Source organism: Tachypleus tridentatus, unplaced genomic scaffold (genome assembly GCF_004210375.1).
Source record: "Tachypleus tridentatus isolate NWPU-2018 unplaced genomic scaffold, ASM421037v1 tig00000122_pilon, whole genome shotgun sequence".
NCBI classification, from domain to species: Eukaryota; Metazoa; Arthropoda; class Merostomata; order Xiphosura; family Limulidae; genus Tachypleus; species Tachypleus tridentatus.
Genome location: NW_027467791.1, coordinates 6001 through 27779, shown reverse-complemented (window position 1 = coordinate 27779; position 21779 = coordinate 6001). Strand labels below are relative to the sequence as shown.

The 21779-nt window shown below is 32.8% G+C and overlaps 1 protein-coding gene across 1 annotated transcript in view; it reads right to left on the bottom strand.

Moving 5' to 3' along the window:
* LOC143243662 (protein FAM200B-like) overlaps positions 1 to 20086 on the bottom strand; it is a 39974-nt gene extending 19888 nt beyond the window's left edge. The window contains exons 1-3 of the mRNA XM_076487293.1: positions 20051 to 20086; positions 15791 to 15891; positions 11790 to 11889 (exon numbers count right to left, since the gene is read on the bottom strand). Of these exons, the coding sequence (XP_076343408.1) occupies positions 11790 to 11889; positions 15791 to 15891; positions 20051 to 20086 (237 nt within the window). The remainder of the gene's footprint in view (positions 1 to 11789; positions 11890 to 15790; positions 15892 to 20050) is intronic.
* Between the last annotated feature and the right edge of the window lie 1693 nt (positions 20087 to 21779).

Sequence of the window (21779 nt, the reverse complement as noted above, 5' to 3'; positions counted from 1 at the left end):
TATAATATCATGATGGAGACGTTACTGTAATATCATGTAGGAGAGGTTACTATAACATCATGTCGCAGAGGTTACTATAACATCATGTCAGAGAAGTTACTAAAATATCATGTCGGAGATGTTACAACATTATCGTGTCGGAGAGGTAACTGTAATATCATGTCGAAGAGGTTACTATAATATCATATCGGAGAAGTTACTATAATATAATGTCGGAGAGGTTACTATAATATGATGTACGAGAGGTTACTATAACATCATGTCAGAGAGGTTACTACAATATCATTTCGGAGAGATTACTATAATATCATGTCGGAGAGGTTACTACAATATCATGTCGGAGAGGTTATTATGATATCATGTCGGAGAGGTTACTATAACATCATCTCGGAAAGGTTACTATAATATCATGTTGGAGAGGTTACTACAATATCATGTCGGGGAGGTTATTATAATATCATGTCGGAGAGGTTACTATAACATCTTGTCGGAGAAGTTACTATCATATCATGTCGCAGAGGTTACTATATCATGTCGGAGAGGTTATTATGATATCATGTTGGAGAGGTTATTATAATATCATATCGGAGAAGTTATTGTATCATGTCGGAGCGGTTACTATAATATCATGTCGGAGAGGTTACTGTTATATCATGTCGGAGAGGTTACTATAATATCATGTCGGAGATGTTAATATAATATCATGTCGGAGAGGTAACGTCAATATCATGTAGGAGAGATTACCATAATATCATGTAGGAGAAATTACTGTAGTATCATGTCGGAGAGGTTACTAGAATATCATGTCGGAGAGGTTACTATAATATCATGTCGGAAAGGTTACTATAATATCATGTCGGAGAGGTTACTATAATATTATGTAGGAGAGGTTACTGTAACATCATGTCGGAGAGGTTACTATAATATCATGTCGGAAAGGTTACTATAATATCATGTCGGAGAGGTTACTATAATATTATGTAGGAGAGGTTACTGTAACATCATGTCGGAGACATTACTGTATTATTATGTCAGAGAGGTTACTATCATATCATGTCGCATAGGTGACTATATCATGTCGGAGAGGTTACTACAATATCATGTCGGAGAGGTCAATATAATATCATGTCAGAGAGGTTACTATGATATCATGTTGGAGGTGTTATTATAATATCATGTCGGAGAAGTTACTATATCATGTCCTGTCATGTTGAGTAGTCTGGCTTGTGTTTGTACTGCTTTAGGCAAGCTTTGTACTTAGAAAAATATCAATTTCATTGTAACTGAAAGCCATGTCCACATACACCTAGTCTACAATGATTGTGTAATACAGTTGTTTTAAAGCAATCTCGTCTTTCGCTCAAAATAAGCCTATGTTGATGTCAACATAGACCACGTCTATTTTAAATAACAGGATCTCTAGGGTGGACAAAAAGCCTGAAATATCCACTCCCCTTTTACATTTAAAGCTCTTGCTAAAATGTATTTATTTTTTGCGTTTTAATAATCATCATGGCATAGGTTTGGTTTGTTTTGAATTTCACAAAGATACACGAGGACAATGTAAACAGATGTCACGAAACCTTCCGTAAGCCTTTTTGACAATTGAATTGGAATATCAGAAGCTAATGCAAATAAGAAAGGTACAAATTGCCTATTGAAAAATCTTTCTTAACAACTGATGAGAACCACGAAGCTCCAAAACAGGAAAACTGGCTACATTCTTCCTTGCATGTTACACAAAAAAAACAGCACTTTGAAATAAACCACACTGAAAATGAGTCTATATATTGACCTTTACTGAGCTAGTAGTTATGCGAAGTCACAGATGTATGGGTAAATGGTTATTTGGATAAAAAGGATCAGTGTTTGTAAGTATTGGAGACACTTTTCTGTCAAAAGTTGTTATTTAAAAATTTAAAAAACAAACAAATATAAATGGATTTAATTACAGTGATTTATTACGATATTGTTCTCTCGCTTTCCATTCTTTTCTCTCCCAGTGGTTTCCAAAATGGGGGCCGCAGAAAAGTTTCGGTGGGAGGGGGTCGTAGCAAAAATACATTATGCTGTTAATCCGTGATAACAAGAAAACCACTTGCAGATAAAATATATATGTAAAAACGGCGGGTATGGGTAGAGAAAACTCTACCTATACCAGCCGTTTTTACATATATATTATGCTGTTAAGGTACTTAGTATCCATAGATTCATTGGTTTGTTAGGGCTTAATGTGGAATGTTATCGAGTGTTTTATGCGAAGAAATTTTGGTACCTATGCTGTATCCTATAAAACACGCCTCATTTATTGTATAGATCTAAAAGGAAGCTTTAGCGTCTTGGAAAAAATAATAAGGTTGCTCCACTTTAAGAAGTGAACACGTTAATGTTATTATGCAAACTACATCGTTATCAAAAATGTCCAGAAAGAATAAAGGCATATATGCAAATATAAAATAGAAGAAAAGAGCGACCAAATCACGTATTTAGGCTTAGATGTATAGTTATCATAAAAACGTTGTTTAAGAGTTCGATAAATCTTTAATGTAAACAAAAACCCAAACTTAATTATTAAACTAACAATAAGCAGGATTTTAGAGTTAAATGTACAAATATTGGAAGATATTTTCTTAATGTTTAAAAATATAATCAATACTTAATCTGGTGTAAAACACACGAAACCGTGTATTTTAGCTAATTAACGTTTCATTTGTTTTGAATTTCGCGCAAAGCTACACGAGGGCTATCTGCGCTAGCTGTCCCTAATTTAGCAGTGTAAGACTAGAGGGAAGGTAGCTAGTCATCACCACTTACCGCCAACTCTTGGACTACTCTTTTACCAACGAATATTGGGATTGACCGTAACATTACAATGCCCCCACGGCTGTAAGGGCGAGTATGTTAGGTTGCGACACTTAGATTACGAGTCGAGTGCCTTAACCACCTGGCCATGCCGGGCGTATATGCATGTGCTTTTGTTGTAAAGCCACATTGGGCTATCTGCTAAGTCCAGCGAGGGGAATCGAACCCCTGATTTTAGCTTTGTAAATCCGTAGACTTACCGCTGTACCAGTGGGGTACGTTAATTAACGAAGTAAAACATCACAATGCTGAAAACATATTAATAGAACGACTGGGAAACTATTTTAGGCGCTTTAATGTGCTTTTAAGTCCTATAGGATCTTTTTTAAGACTGAAGATTAACCGCTTCGTTTCAGTATGGTATTGAACTCTTGACCAACTAGTATTTAGGCTAATTTCATAGTGTTCACATTTTCCCTATTAAATGCTAAAAACGTTTTTATATTTTTATTTTCCCTTTTCTTATTTTCATCTTTCAAAGCTCTACTCAAATAAGTGGTTGAGTTTAACAACGCAAAATGCATATTTTTTCTTTATGTTCATTGGCCTTAAGATTTCGGCCAGCAGTGTATAAGCTATATATTAGCATAAGTGGTATTCAAACTTAGTCTTTAAATTAATTACATAATGCAGAATTGAGCACGGATTAACAGTTAACATTAGAGGTTCGAGTGTGTAAGGGACGAGTTCTAGACGTGATGCTACAAAACTCGTTTTGCATTTACACCTGTGTGTCATTATGAGAATGACAGTCGCTCCTTCCTTTCCGTTAGCAATAGCCAGTTAAAGTGGAGAGTGCTGCGCATTTGTTGCCTTCATTCAAAGCTATAAACAGCTATGCATGAGCCTTAGGGTATGTTTGTTTTGAACATCTACTGCAAATCAGAGACTAAATCCGTAAACTTACCGCTGTACTAGCGGGAGACTACTGATGTGAAAATTGGTTAAAGCCAGAAAAGTTATTCCTTTTTCATTAAATTTTACGCAATAAACTCTTGTCGATTAAATTATTACTTTTAAGGCTGACAAAGAAAACATAAATCAAATGTTTTCGTATTAAAGTAAATAATAATGCTGTTAAAATTTAATTTGAAATCATAAAGTAAATTAATATCATTTAGATGAATATATATTACTGTGTAACTGTAAATAGTTCGATACGTCTGGGAGAATAATCATATACGTTATGCAAATAAAGGAATATTAACAAGAGGTGTTTTAATTAAATATATTTAGACGATAGTTTTATTGGTAATTGCTACTTACACCCAGCTCTACAATATACGAGTTTATAAGCGAATTATAAATTCTATAAACAGATGATAGAATTTAATCTATGTTGGTGACATAAACACTGATTTATTAGAAGGAACAACTTATGATAGTGAGTATATAGATTCAATGACTGTTTGGATTTGAACCATACATAAATGAAACAACTGAGGAAGCGAACAAATCAATTTCATGTTTAAATCGTGGCTTTCTAAAGCAAAGTAAAAGCAAACGTTAAATGCATCAATTATAAAAATGCTCATAAAAAATAGTTACCCTATAATTTTAAAAGTAAGTAGTGATATAAAACCACAAAATATTTTATTATATGAAAACGTTTATCACCAAATAAAAAATAAAGTAATATTAATCGAGAAATATTTGTATAAATATTTGTATGGATATAATGCGTATGAAGTATATATAGAAGTCTAAATGAAAATAAAATCACGTCACTTTATAAAACAATATAAAACAAAGATATTAAATATCATGGATCACTAATGTAATAATAGCATTGATAATTGTTAGGGATATAATGGGAAAAAAGTATAGAAGATATTGCTTTTAGAAAAGACATGATGATAATTTTACAAACTATGGAAATACAATTAATTAAAAGCTGTAAATACTACAAATATATATATTTTTAATTTTGTGGTATTTTGTTAGCAGTCTAATTGATATAGAAAATAAGGAAATAATATACTTACTACCTTACTATGCAGATGTTGGCGCAGAAAATGATAATGAAGTACGTATAGATTCAGTCAATAAAGTTAATAATTATTTTACCCATTTAGCAGAAAAAATATTAAAACAAATCTATAATGAGCTATATAGAACATTTGATATAAATAGAAGTAATAATTTCACGTTTTACTTCCTATTGAAGATGTGGAAACTGTAGTCATGAAACATTAAAAAAAAACAATCTGGGAATTCTAAGGCTTGATGTAATTTCTTTCAGAACAGTAAAATAATATATTTAATAATTAACGAATTACAGCGGGAATGTTTCCCAAAAACCTGATAGGGCGCTCGACACGCACTTTGCAGTCGAAGTTTTGAATCATGCTCACCTTTTCAGCCATTAAATCATTATATCAGATTTCTTTTTATTTGAAATAAATGCTTCACAAATCATTGAATTTTATTATTAGATCATTTGAATAATCGTTTAAATTCTAAATATGACGGAAATATACATCATTGGTGAACGGTAAAACAGCGTTGTGGATGAAACGTCTTAAATTAAGCCACTCATCATAAAGCGATTTCATATTGTGCGAAATCAGATACCTTTAATCTGTTTTTCTTGTAATGAAGTACCTGGCTGGCTTTAATAGCAAATTATTTGAAATCCACAAAATGAATTTTCCTAAAATATCTACTTTGCAACCATAGAAAATTCAAAGATCCTTTCTTAGCTTAAAGTTGTTCAAAAAACAAATGAGAGCATAGGTAGCGCTTTGATCATTCACATTTGGCCTATCATATGGTGCGTTTATACACGTGAACAATTTAATACAGAAAACTGACATAAAATAGTTTTCTTAAGCAGTATTCTAAAGAGTATTAATCGTTCATTAATAGTATTCTAATGAAAAAAAACTAATTTGAACTATAATTTCTTTTTTCAGAGTGTACAATAAGAATGTGATATTAGATAATTTTTACTGTTAGTTACATTTCTTTGTTGTGTGAACTAGTTGATTTTTTTGCCCCATATTTGTCGCAGTAACTTCCAAGTTAAAAATGCTATTCATCATTAAATACAACATTAAAGGTGGGTTAAGGCGTTCGAATCGTAATTCGAAGGTCGCGGGTTTCGAATCCCCGTCACACAAAATATGCTCGCCCTTTCAGCCGTGGGGGCGTTATAATATGACGGTCAATCACACTAAAGAGTAACCCAAAAGTTGGCGGTGGATGGTGATGATTAGCTGCCTTCCCTCTAGTCTTACTCTGCAAAATGAGGGACGGCTAGCGCAGATAGCCCTCGAGTAGCTTTGCGCGAAATTCAGAAAACAAAAATTTAAGCTCATAAGTCTGCCTACTACGAGTATCAACACCCAATTTGTACCTCAGAAAAGCTGGTATGGGTATTGACACTTTCGTTGATAAGAAGGGAACAACGCTTCGACCTTCCTAGGTCATTTTCAAGTTCAGAAAGAACAACACCCTTGGAGTCTGCTGGGAGTAGAAAAGGACAGTTGCAACGATATTTCCAGAAACAAAAAGCAAAATGCGAAAGAAGTTCTTTCTTAGAAGTTTTCGTTCAATTGTTTTTTCGACGAAAAGAGAAATTCTTCCTGAATTTGTTGACATCTACTGAAATCGTCTTTGAGGAGAGAAAAGATGGTAAAAAATTAGGTCCATCCGTTTCTTTAGTTCCATTTCACCACTAGTACCGTACGACTTCAGCCACTTGTAGTAACTCTATCTGCATAAAACAAGGTAATTCATATTAACTAATGGTAAGTTGTGTAAAAAATAAGATAAAATAGTCAATTTCAGAGACTAATGACAGATATTTTCTTTGCTTGCAGCGCCACCTTGTACTTTTATATATTGTTTTTTATATTCTTTTAAAATATTTATTTACGAAAATCAAAGACGAAAATACGACTTTCTCAGATGTTTAATATTTACTTTTGTATAAAAATATTCTGATATTTGAAACTGTTAGGTACCCGAAAGTGTCGCTTAAGCAGCGACAGGTTGCAAAAGTTGACTTAACATTCTTTAATCTAAGTAAATAATCATGCAAAAAATAACTTTTTTGAGTGTATCGTAGATTCTGAAAAAAGTTATTTATCGGAAATTGGTATTTAAATATGTGATTAGAATATAATTATTAAGAATAGTATTACTATAAATGTTACTTTCTGCCTTCAAATCTCAGAATATGAGACGTTTCTTTCATTGTTACACGAGAGTCACTCCGAATTTAAAAATAAAATGTTACATCTTTTACAATATTTATTTTGTTTTGTTTGTTTGTTTTTGAATTTTGCGCAAAGCTACACGAGGGCTTTTTGCAGTGTAAGATTAGAGGAAAGGAAGCAAGCCATCAGCACCCACCGCCAACTCTTGAGCTTGTCTTTTATCATCGAATAGTTGGATTGATCGTCACGTTATAACACCCCACGGCTTAAAGGGCGAGCATGTTTGGTGCGACGTGGATTCGAACCCGCCCTTTTACAATATAAACAGCGTAATAACTATACAATGATATTCAGTGTCTATGCTGTAAATATATTTTAGGAACTCGCACTAACTGAAAGAAATTGCTTAGCGCGGGTAAATTACAAAAAAATAGACAAAATGTTAACCATATCAAGAAATGGATATTGTACTTCAGAGAAAAAGATGTGATTATAAAAATGAAAAAAAATAGATTCGTAGTTAAAAGTAGTTTAATTTTAAAGTACCATAAACCGTGAGATTCTCGAGGTGTATACCCAGTATTGTTGATTTATATTGACTGATTATATTTTATACAAATTTATTAGCACTCTCGTCTGTAGAGATGAGATGTTACAGAAAGACACCATCTTCCGTTAGTAACGGGCCTGGCACGTTTATTTATGGCGATTGTCTCCTAATCTCACTGAAAATACTTGTCCTTTGGGACGTAAGGGGGTTATAATGCTACGAGGCAGTTAACTGTTTGAAAAATAAAACAAACGATTTTTTTTGTATGCGGGCAGCTGACTGTTGAAGTATAAAACAACAACATAAAAACAAACAAACAGACACATATGTATATGTGATGTGTTCATTGTGCACGACTTCTGAGTAGGGAGAATTTAAAACTGAAATTTCTATAGCGAAAACCGTAAAATGTATCTCTTTTTTTATATGATGAAAGTAAGTGTTATGTAGAGAGTAGAGGAGCAAGTGTTGATATAATCAGTAAGATAATTATATACGTGAGAGAGATCCGAAACTGTTGTGAACGTTGTGAGCGTAGACGAATCGTTCTATTACTAATACTGCTCTTTACTGTCAGTTACAGTGAGATACGAAATTCCAGTCGCAGTTAGATCAAACATGCATGGTAGTTTCAACTCTTCAGAACTCAAGCAAAGTCTCTGATGGAGAAAATAACTGTTCTTGGAGTAGAAAATCAGCTGTTTTAAAGAGTATGATGCTATTTATATTTTGTAACGAAAAAATTAGAAGACTGAAACTCTATATAAATGCGCTATACGTTTTGTTTTGGTTTTAAAACTTTCAGAAGCGAATATAGTTAGATTAGGCCTCTTTGGTTAACTTTCTGTTCAATTAGGTATAACGAACTGCACGTAAGCAAAGCTTGTAAAGTCTGACATTTCAAGAAATTTTCCCTTCAAGATTAAAATATAAATAATTTTTGTAACTCGATAGATCTAACGAAGGACGGTCACGCTAAACATTATTTTTCTAAATTAAATTAAATGTTGCATATGGATTTATAACCTTTCTCAAGTGCAGTGCTAATTTCTGAATTCATACAATTATTAAAACCAAGTAGTATTAATATGATACACGGATCATCTGAGACTTGTGGGTTTTAGGGGTAAGTTATAATACCAATTTTTCATCAGTATGTATCTGTGTTTGTTTGTAATTAAACACAAATGTACCCAATGAAATCTGGTGTCTAGCGTTGTAATTCGAAAGACATAACGCAGTGCCACTGGTGGGCTAATAATTATAAACAATGTTCCCCGCTTGTATAGCGGTAAGTCTATGAATTTACAACGCTAAAATCAGGGGTTCGATTCCCCTCGCTGGACTCAGCAGATAGTCCGATGTGGCTTTGCTATAAAAAAAAACACGCACACAAGTATAAACAAGAAATGAGAACAATGAACAAGAGGCGACGACCTGTAGATACTTTTCTCACATAGAATAATTGATAGTAAGTAATGTTTATTTAAAACGCATCAGTGTTTTAGTGAAAATGACTTTAATAAAGTTACCGGCATTAAATGTTATGCAGACGAAAGCTTAGGATGTGAATAAAGGTGACGTAGTTACAATCTGGCAGAAACCTAACAAACCAGATCACTATGTGTCAAATATTAATACTTTTCAAGAAACTTTGATTATCGTTTTAAGTTATAGTGAAGAACGTAAGACGTTTCATTACGTGTAAGTAGGGCTATATATTACACATATATACAAACATTAACAAGAATAAAGCAGATCATTTCTAGTGATGCTCGTGTTAAAAAATAGAAAGAATAAATCCCTTTTGAGTAACGATCTTTAAATTCCATAATGTTGATGCGAAATCTATAGTGTCAACTAGACGTCACACCTTGTACAGTTCTTTTGGGATTCTACTAGCATAATATCAACATTACATAATCACAAAGGAAAACGTTTTTACTTTTTTTCTTATCAGAACACTCTATCAAACTATTTATTTTAGATGTCTGGTAATAAGTAAAGATTGTTTTTATCTTCTTTGACATATAAAACGAATAATTATATTATTCTTAAGACGACAATATTAAAACAAAAGTATTTTAAAGAAACGTGGAAGATGTTTCATTCACAAGATGAAAAGTGAATTTCTCTGTCTAACACTTTAGTCATATTATTTGCTTTCCATTTTCATATACAAGGCAGATTTATCTCTACTTTAAATGGGCAAGAAATCCAAGACTTAAAATCAACTAAATATTTTCTGATCGGTGGATAATTATATATATATATAATTTATCTTATTTACTGCTTATATTTGATTTGTTGCTTTTTTTCAGTTATCTTATCGTAATTATTGAAATATGTAATTCTATAGTATGAAATATCGGTTACCTAATTGTTTTTAAAGATAAAACATGTAAACTTTTAACATAATCAGTTTAACGCTGAAATATATGTAGGATTTATGAACTAATGTGATATCTGATACATTTTGGGTTTGTTAAAAAATATTGAATTAAATGTAACTACATAGTCATCCTAGCATCAAAGACAACTGAAAAATGAATAAGATAAACAAACTACACCATTCCTCTAGAATTCTTGCATATTTCTTGTAGTGAAAGTACTGTGTAAAATGAGAAAAAAATATTTCCCCACTTATTACCAGTTCAGTCTTTAATAGAACCGTATTTGCTTATTCGAAGACAATTTGATTCTCCAATTTTCCCAAAGAAAGCAATACAGTCCAAACTTTGGCATGTAGTTTGTTTGCTTAATGGTAAATGCGAAGCTCAGGTGAGAGACATAAAGCCTCTAAATGAATAAAGACAATTGTTTTGTAGTTTCGGATTTCCTTCATTTTCCACTATACATCATATGATGAACGATTACAATGATTAATAGTGTAGCATTAATGTGATAATAGAATCAGTGAAGACAACAGAAATACATTTTTTTGAAGATCACGCAAAACATAAAATTACGAATACTTTAATTCTAGTAGGTTTTATTAATAGTGTCATTTCGAGTTTACTTGCTGAAGATTTTGCCGAAAGGGGTCACCTGTTTTAACCACTATAACAATAGAATGTGGTCTGTCTGTCACTCAGTCAGTATACACTAAAATAGCATCACATGCTTGAACCACGAGAAATGTTATGAGCTCTGTAGGTTACAACACAGCAAAGTATGAATTTTATAAGCTGGAAATGAAAATATTTGCTACTCCTAATTTTGGTTTTATTTACTCTTGAAACCAAACACTTTCGAGGATTCCGCAGAAACACATCTAGTAAGTATTGTGTTATTACAAGTGGCAGATCTGACGGTAAGAAAATATATTTTAGAAACAGATACGATGTTAGGTTGTTGAATGTTGATTGACGTATCAAAACCCTCTTTACCATTAAAACCTACCTGTTTCAAAACTGTTCTCCCTTGATGTAAAATCTGTAATTGTATTAACATAATACTAACGGTGTTCAAGAGACGTACGAAATGTATACACGAAATTACCTCATGTATAGAAATTAATAGTAATGTTGTGACATGAAGTACGAAATGTAAACATGAAATTATTTCATGTATAGAAATTAATGGTAATGTTGTGACATGAAGTACGAAATGTATATATGAAATTGTTAATTGTAATGGTGTAACATGACTGCAAAACTTTATATACTCGTGCTTCCAATATTTGAAACAACTATTGAAAGGTAGGCTTAATAAAAGCCAAAGAAAACATTTATATGGTAAAAGTTTTCAGTGACTGACTAGATTATTATATTTTATAATTTTGAAACCGAGTCTTATTCAGCGGGACTCTTCAATAAAAGCAACCAATCACTATAATTATTTTGTATATTACTCCTCAAACATTTATTAGGGTTACTCTAAATGAAAAAAAGCTTCTAAACTTACGTCCAATGTCGTAGCTTTCTTTTCTTATTACAGGGTATACATTATTTCATCTACTGGAGCAATAAATATCAATGTACAGAGAAAAATACACATACATGGTATTCAGTATTTCTTTCTGTTATAACCACAGTTATTTCTTTCTGTTATAACCACAGTTATTTTTTTCTTCTTTATAACAAGACTTTACAATATAATTGGATTTTTTTCATCTGGAAAAAATCAACAGATTTTATATATAAATTGGTCATCGTCGTCTCATTTTTCTTTTATTTACAAACGGGTTTCTGCTTGATGTCAGCCGTACCTACAGGACAAAGAATAATCAAATTCCTTCTTGTCCTGTTGCTGTCCTCTGAAGGATCTCGTACAGCAAGTGAAGCGATTTTTGAATTCTGTGTTGAATCTTTCCTGAAATAATTATAACAATATGTCAAGGTACAGACTTTTATTCGGTACTCAAACACAAGTACTTAAGGTACAATGATTATAACAACAGTAAGTTGTGTATATTAACTCTGATGAAGTCGTAAAGGTGAAACGTTGGTTTGAAATATTTATACATATATCTCTGGAGTATAAAGGTGATTTTTAAAGCTTTATAACAATAATATATCACGGCTGTATTGAGTTATATTGTAAAAGTACAATATAATCCAATGACAAAATCAGGTTTGTATATTGTTGAAGTTGAACTAATAATGTAATAGGAAGCCTAACCTTTTACATTTATTGAATGATTCTGATATTACTTTATTTATATTTGCTCTGAAAAGAAAGTTCGATACTTATGATATCCTACAAAAGTGAGTGTTATAAACAGTTTATAATATTAATAAAATTGTTTTCCTCTTCTCATTTGTGAAACAGTAAAATGGTAAGTTTTTTTATTTTCCTTATCACGCATACTTTATAACATAAAAAAGTATACAAAGCTATAACGTTGCTTAAATATGATTATCTTTTGTTTGTTCCGTTAATTACATTTTGTCTAGAGTTATTATTGTAAGATAAAAAATCACTTACATTACTGTCGTAGAAGGAAGAGGGGATTGGTTAAAAAGAATGTGAAAATTATATTAAAACGACTTCCGATACGCACATCAGCACCTGACAACCACAGTCTACATAAAGTGTCGAAGAAAGACACGTACCAAAACCTAAATTTTGGCATTTTTTTATTGTTACGTAGGTTGTGTGATGTAACAGAAATTGTCGCCAAATATTCATACACTCAAATCATAAAAATGTGTTAGAATTTCCAAGGCGGAGATAGGCCTCGTACAAAAAAGCATTGAAAAAGGAAAGATCAAGTGAGAATCCACGAACTCTAAAATCAGAGGCAAAGATTTGCTCAAGTACATCAGGCAACAACACTACAGAGCATCAGGAGGGATCTTAGAATGGGAAAGCGACAAGTCAACGAGCATTGAAGCTGCTTCAACGACGCTTCCATTCAACTGCTGCGTACTTCATCCAGCTGGAGAAAGAAATGGATGTCTATGCTGTTTCATTCGTAGGTATTCCAGTAAAGTCGTTTGACACAATGTTTGTGGATTTCTGCGCGAACGGATACAGGGAAACCGTCGTTTTCGTACACCAAAAATTTCGTAAGCCTACAAGGAGAAATGGTGTGCTTTGAACGCGGAAACCTTTCGAATGATCCTTTTGAAATTGAAACTGAGTTGTAGAGCTATTGTCAAGCGCATGGTTGCATGTGTCAATTTGGGCACGTGATGACGCATGCTAATCGTTTTAACATAACGTACTCAACGACTATACAAAATTTTAAGCGTCTTTGTACCATTTCTGTAAAAACATTTTTTGTGCATTGCTATTGTTCACCAATCTCTTTATAATCTAGACTTACATTGTAGATAGCATAGACGAAAGGGTTGTAACAAGAATTGCTCATGGCCAGCCAGTGACAGCAGAACCAAATGACATTGATATATCTGTAGCTGTCAAAGAGAAACAAACAATTGGAAAATAGGAAAAAGAAAAAAGACAAACTACTTTATTTTAAACATTTATTTAGACTGCTATTTTTTAATAAACACCTTTTAGAGAAAAGAATGAAAAGAACAAGACAATATGTTAAGTAACGTAAAAGATTATAATACTTCTCAACCAACAGGGTAACATATTTCACTTTTTATAACCGTACAGCGGGAAGTTTAATTTTTCACGTGCATATTATTTAGTTCACTACAAAACTGTCAAACAATATCAGTGCATTAGAACTTGAGCTCTTATGAGTGTTAAAGGTAAAATATTACATACTATGTTCGTACCTAATATGGAATAAAATTGAAAGACTCATAAGTAACAACTTAGGTTTTTGAAAGAGGATAAGCATTATATAGGTGTCCAGGGAGAAGAAATATAAAATCATAAGATAGCTATAAATTTCAATATTGGAGCAATGACAAAACCAATCATTATTATATTATAAAGTAATGGTGATAACTTATTTTATTATCACGCAACATTCGCTGATCACTTATGTAGCCTAAACTGTAAATGACTGCTTCTTCGCATATTCTTTATACAGTGATCTCATACAGACGGCCTTCTTTCATCGGGTAATTCATCACTCTGATTAAAGTGTTTTTTAATTATTAAAGAACTATGGGTGAGCTTTTAATAATATAACAGATATTTCAATCACTTTAAAAGCTACAGAACAAATGGAAGCCGTTCAGTTCATGTAGATTTAAATACAGGAGTCTCAAATTGTTATTAGCACAACAGAGAATGGCTTCCAAACCGGCTACTCAAAGAATTCAACTGGATAAGGCAGACCCACGTTCATGACTGAAGGTGATTCCTATTAATCTGTTATGACTTACTGCAATTGCAATCTGAATCAACATGTTTGGAGAGCAGTGGAAACCATGTCATTATAAAAATGATTAAAATAGATTTTACAAATGCCACACGACCAGTGATATTATTTCTACTCCCAACAAATCATAAAACAACTCCTCAACTCCTCTGCATAGTGCACGTCTATTAAACCAACAATATGAGAAACAATATTGCATTGGTAACAATAATATAGGTAAATAAGATCAACAATATGTGAAACAGTATTTCAGTTGTATCAATAACACGTATCAATTGAATTAACCATATGGGGAACAATATTCTAAATTACAATGATACGAATAACACGTGCATAGATCAACAATACGTACAACAATATTTATTTTTCACTTCACCTTGTATACGAAGGGAACTGCTCGCACGCTTATCATAGTTTATTCTCATCAAGAATGCATGACGCGTTTTTGGAAGACACTTCACACTTCTTCAAGTGATTGCAAAAACTAAAGATACCTTTGGAAAGAGCTCCCTCAAAAAAGTGATCGAAGATACTTCAATGTGCCACTTGAGGGCTTAGCAGTAACCCTCAGTTCGATATCCGCAGTTGACAGCAGACGGATACGCATTGTGCAGCTTTGGGATCAACAACAAACAAAGAAGTTTTTACACTTTGTGACTGCGTTTTAAATGTTAGGCCATTTGAATGAAAGAATGCTGTACTTGGTATTTAAAACTGAAGTGTTATTAACACCAATAACCTATACACAAAAAGGTGTATTTAATTAAAAATAAAAAATCGGTATTTAAAAATAGTTATATATAGCAAGTTTTTCTAGCGAAGTTATTTAAAGAAACCTGTATATGTTTTAATATTTCAGAGGTTGCCTTAGTTATAATCTTCGTTTTCATAGATTATATTATAAAGAAAAGTAAAAATCTAGGAATATATTAAGAACCAACTGTAAAATTAAATATTGTATTGGCTTTACTTTGTTAGACAGAGTAATAAAGTGCTAACATTAAAAGCTGCTCTTATCATAAATAATGCCTCTCAGTTTTTTACTGTTTCAGGTGTATAAGAATTAGTATTTTGACGAAGGAAACACCAGGATCGCATGCAAATTCGAGTTATGAATAACTAACTACTCATTGCATTAAAGGATCGAATAAATGCAAGATAAAATTTTTAATGCTAATCTTACAAAATTCGATAAATAAAGAATAATGATTATATTATTATCAAAAATTACCTTAAAATGCTATATTGAACAGCTCATTGTATTATAAATTCCACAAAAATAACCACAGAAGGAAAGACTAATCCCTCCGTTAGAAACTTTTAACATATCTTAGTAAAAGAACGTTTGTGAAACTGAGTGTATAAAAAAATAGTGGATAACTTTTTACGTCACATTTTTTACTCTTTGCGCAGATTATAAAACGCGGTAAAAATATAGCGTCGATTATTTCAATGCATACTTACTTGTTGATTGTGGGATAGACTTCTTGTAAGATGTTATACGTTTGGAATGGTAACCAGCAGATGGTAAAAACAGCAACAACTATAAACAGCATCTTAATGACCTACAGTAAAAAATAAAATAAAAACGGATGTGTATAAAAATTGATTATATTTATTATAATTCAACTTAACACTCAACATTTTATTTTGCAATAAATCATTATCTTAATTTCAAACGTAGATCATTAGCTTTAGAAGGTACTGCACATGAGACAGTTCAGGCAAATCTGCTAAGAATAAATAAACCGATGAGACATTGGAACGTTCTGCACATGTGAGGTAAGCAGTCAGGGATTCCTGCCTCGGAGATGTAATCGTTTCTAATTATGAGCTAGTGAAACGAGGAAAGATAACCTTCCATCAACAAATAAGCCCGGCATGACCAGGTGGTTAAGGCGCTCGACTCGTAGTCTGAGAGTCGCGAATTTGAATCCCCGTCACACAAAACATGCTCGTCCTTTCAGTCGTGTGGGCGTTATAATGTTACGGTTAATCCCACTGTTCGTTGGTAAAAGAGTAGCCCAAGAGTTGGCGATGATGACTAGCAGCCTTCTCTATAGTCTTACACTGCTAAATTAGGGACGGCTAATGCAGATAGCCCTCATGTAGCTTTGCGCGAAATTCAAAAACAAACAAACAAATTTTATTCTCATAAAAAGAACAGTGAATTATTCGAAAGTGCTCGAGTTTTGGTTCACGTTAAAAAACTATTACAGATATTGTATGTGATCCTGTGTGCTAACTTTTTAATCAAATTTTCGAATATTTAGTTGGATAAACTTACTCTGAGTCTGAGAAATTAGAATCGCAATGAAATTTAATATATGCTGTGAAATACTAGAATGAACTTAAATTTTAGTTTTTAGATGATTTTCCTCAAAACATTGTACTTAGAAATTGTAATATTTCTAAATTTAATACGGGATTCAGAATTACTTTTTAAAAAACAAATATTTCAACGTGTTTTTGCAAACTGAGTTTCATATTTGTCTTTTTTTTTAGAACAGAATATTTTCAAATCGATTTTCGGCTCTTATAATTTGTTGGTTTTTATTATTTTTGTTTTGTCAGTTTTCATTTTCTTGTTACGGTTTGCAACGTTTTTATTACAACGGCCACAAATTCGAAGTTATATAGTTAAATGAAATCGAAGCAAACTAAAACAAAATTTCACTTCCAAGGGGATTGAACATCGAATTGATCGTTGAAATTCCTAGAGATTAATGTTAGTCACTGAGAGTAATTCAGAAATGGATACTGAATAACTAAGATATTCACATAATTTGTGATTAGTGTTCGATATTTCCTTCAAAAAATGTAACCTGTGTCGAATGAATCCGCCATCTTTCCTCTACCATCTTTTCTAAACTCATTGAAGATCTTATTAAGACGAGAGTGTAGAAAAATAAATTCGTTTCCAGATATATAATTTCACTTTAAAGTGTTGAATATTTTAACTCCAACATTTTCACGTAATTTTTTGTTGTAAAGTAACTGTGCTGTGATAAAATGTAAAAAAATGATAAGTATTAAAATGTATAACTTTATGACATAATTAGAATTTAGGCCAATTAGGAATGTTATAAACACTGTATTGTAGCAATAGTTCTATCAACGCTCTTTAATCATTTTATATAATAGTACAGTTCGTAAAATTTCCCTTCAAAATGTGCAGTCACAAAAGAATTAGAAAGGTTTTGGTTTGAATTTCGCCCAAAGCTACACAAGGGCTATCTGGGCTAACTGTATCTAATTTAGCAGTGTAAAAGTAGAGGGAAGGCATCTAATCATCACCACCCACTACCAACTCTTGGGCTACTTTTTATCAACGAATAGTGGGGTTGACTGTCACATTATAACGCCTCAAAGGGCGAGCGTTTTGGTACGACGGCGATTTAAACCCTCGCCCATTAGATTGCGATTCGGTGGCCTTAACCACCTGGCCATGTTTTGCCGAATTGGAAAGGAATACAATTATAAGTATAGATTAACTAACTAACGAGCCAGTGAATGTTAGTATTTATAGTTTATCTTCTTATTTATGTTATACACTTTATTATGTTGATTGTTAATAAGGGCAAAACTCAAAAAAGGACTATCTGTACTCTTCTCACCACAGATATAGAAATTCAGTTTTTAGCGGTATAAGTCTACAGACATACCACTTCACAATTCTTGGGCAATTTATTACGTTCGTACTTCATCATAATTTCAATATGAAAGCCAAGTTTTTGCAATTATAAATCACGTTTAACAACGTTATGCTTTCATTTTTATGTTGATTAGGAATTAAACATAGAAGAGAAATATATTCAAAGCATGATTACCTGTTCTATTTAGCGCAAAGCTTCACAATGGGATTGTGCTCTTTCTGTTGCAGATAATCCACGAGTTTAGCATTGCATGTTCTGAAACTTACCACTTAGTCCACGCTCCACAGCACGATTAGTAAAACCGTTTGAATTCACATAAAATCATTGTAAGTTTTGAAACAATTGTTAACCTACGAGTTTAGGCTTTTGGTGATTAAGAACGTTAAGAAAAAAATCAAATTTTCAAATATTTTGTTAAAGCTCATACAGAAATGATTCACACTCGTAAACATTTTTAGTTGTTTGGGGCAAAGTCACAAAATCGTGAATCGAACATTGGATATTAGTGTAGTAAGTACAGAAATTTAACTCTGACCTTCTAGTGGACATTTAAAAAAAAGAAATTTGTTTCTGCAGAAGTTCGAAAAATAATCCAATACTTCTAAAAGATAAAGCATTATATTAATACTGTATGTTAGACATTTGGAAAAATGTCACAAAAATCACAAATTTTATACATTTGAAAAACGTTCGAAAATATCATTTGTATCATATATAAAGGAAAATGCTTTTGTAAACTTAAATTGGACAGATTTATATACCCTCAATAATCACCCTTGAGTTTTCGGACTTTAAAAAATACTCAATGAGCTATTTTTGGTTAAGAAGAGGTCATTTAACAGCGTGGCACTACGTTATGCGGATATACAACTTGCCACAAAACAAGGCTTGTTTAGAGCGTGATAGTCACAATCGTCAAAATATATAAAGCTTATGTTCGCTCCCTATTATAAGACGGTTTTCTGGTTACATAAGATATGTCCAACAATACATTACACAAGATTTAAATACAACAGAACAAAGTACTAAGAGCAGTAACTCGACTGTCAACTATCTACTCAAAATCAGCAACGTATCTACCCTCAGAATCAGGGTAACCGAATTAGCACACAAATACTGCAAGAAAGAACACAGAAATACAACAATTGCACCATTAGGCAAAATAGCCAGTGCTCCCACAGAATACGCATTACCATGTAACGTATTTCAACAAATACAAATCACTTAACACTCACAATACACTTTTCTCCAATAACACATAAATGGCCTCCAAAAATTTTTAACATAACAACAAACACTAAACAAATTGTTGTCTATTAATCTTCTATAAAATGTCTTTTATTTATCAATTTCAGCTTCGGGCACAGAACAGGTAGATTATTCGGTGCCTGTCCTGTAAAGTGGATATTCTCGGGGTACTCCTGTTCCTCCCACAGCAAATTCTTAGGCACTTGAACTTATTGACCCCAGCCGTGGCATTAGATCCCAAGATCCCAACCACACCATGACCCTGATCATTGGCCATTTGAGAGAAAAATAATTTAAAAAGATATTCGTTTACCACCTGACCATGCCGGGCCAGGTGGTTAAGGCACTCGACTTGTAATCCGAAAGTCGCACGTTCTAATCCCCATTGCACCAAACATGTTTGCCTTTCAGTCGTGTGGGCGTTATAATGTGATGGTCAATCCCAGTATTTGTTGGTAAAAGAGTAGCTCAAGAGTTGGCGGTGATTGGTGATGACTAGTTGCCTTTCCTCTAGTTTTACACTGCTAAATTAGGGACGGCTAGTCCATATAGCCCTCACGTAGCTTTGCGCGAAAATAAAAAACAAACAAGTATAGCATATCCTGCCTTGTTTCTTCTTGGTCTTCCTTCGTTGGTCAAATCATCGGTCACCACAACCAACGACATGCCATCGGCCCTGCTGATCTTCACTCTGCCACCCTAAACCGACTAGACAGCTCAGACTTTGTCAAAACTAATCGAATAACTCATGGTAAAACACAACTAACCAAAACTTCCTAAGCAATCAAACAGAAACCAACAAGTAAAAATAATAACTAACCCAAATCGCGAATGGGGCAAAAGGGGATACCGACATCTCCGATCCAAATTGGGAAAGCCGATTTTCCTTTAAAATTTAATACCAGTCACAATTTCCTTGCGTAGCGGTTAACTCAAAATTCCAGAGGAGGGTTTGAAAAGGAACAAGGAAATTCCTGAACGCCCCATTTGGGGAGAGAAGTCCCCTGGCATGTCTCTCTTCAAACTAAACCCCTGCCACAAACGTGTAGTTGTATGAAAGTCATAGTAGACTTGAACGGTTGGGACATATGTTAGTTTGGACAGCTGGATGAGATGCTTCATGCTGGTATAGTTCGTTTCCTGTGCTGTCAGTTAGTACCTTTCTACCATAATGGGGGCTCGAATGGTAACATCAAGAGATAAGTTTTCATCTTACTTAACCCAGAATGGTAGTACTTTATTTAGTTACTTACTCTTTTTTACAATTAATTCTTTACTTGGGAGAGCAGACACTTTTATACAACTGTCTGCAGGCAGTAAAGGGTGATATAGATGTGGGATTTCTATTTCTACTTCTAAATCTATTTCTATTGTTATTCTTTATTGCTTATAAGAGACTGGCAAATGGAAGTTTAGGCTGATAGACGGTGTATCCTTACCGCTATGTGGGTCCTATTTCTGTTGTCACCTCCAAAATCTAGGATACATTTTATAATCCCACATTGTTTTTTGTACTCTGGGATATTTTCAGTTGATACAGCGTTTTTTCTTTAATTTGTTTTTGTTTCGGCTAGTTTTCAAGTTAAAATAACAAAGTTATATATATATATATATACTAAACTTTAAAAAAATCAATTTCAATAATAATTTTCAAACACATTTTTTGTTACAAACATGTATTTGAAATTTCCTGAACTTATTGAATCAATGTTTGGGGTTTACATAGAAAGAAGACAAGATGACGACATTTAATTGGAAAACAACTAAAAGACATTGGCCTAGCCGATGCAAAAAACGAGGAAAAATGATTCAGTTCACATTTTGTTTATGAGAATTTTCAAATAAGCACTCATTATGTTACATGACAAAAACAACGAATCATTAAACCAAAAGATATTATTAAACACCAAAACAATCTAATATTATTTGAACACTTTTCTTGAAAACTCGCTCTACATTCTTTGGGCCAATTTAGTGTAAGCTCGCTTATAAACCTACTAAAATGTCTTTGCCAGTAGTAGCTTTTGCCGAAAGATGCAGTTAACCTAAATATTATGCGTGCACATTTCTTGCTGGAAACGTATCAACACATTACTGTGATTGTAGGCTTCAAAGTGCTACGTTATAGAACTGCTATTTGCTGTTAGTAAAGTTTTATAAAGACCTGAGAACATAAAGAAAATTTCATGATCCACCGCTCTCTCCATTAAACTAAGAATTTTATCTTCGCCGGAATAAACGACTTCTTAAGAAAACGCTGTTATAACTCTAATATTTAAAGTAGTAGTGGATAACGCCACAGCAATCATTGTACTATACACCAATAGATAAGACCTAATATTTTAAAATTCAGTTATCATTATTCTATGAAAGATGGCCTCCTTAGAAATGTAAATAGCTTGTTTTTATGTCGGCAGATCTCAATTTTAGAATATATAAAGTATTAATAAGTTAACAAACTGATAATTTAATATAATTTGATACAGAGTATAACCGCCACAAAAATACACTCGGCAATTTCTTTATATTAAAAGTGTTTGAGTAGTAAG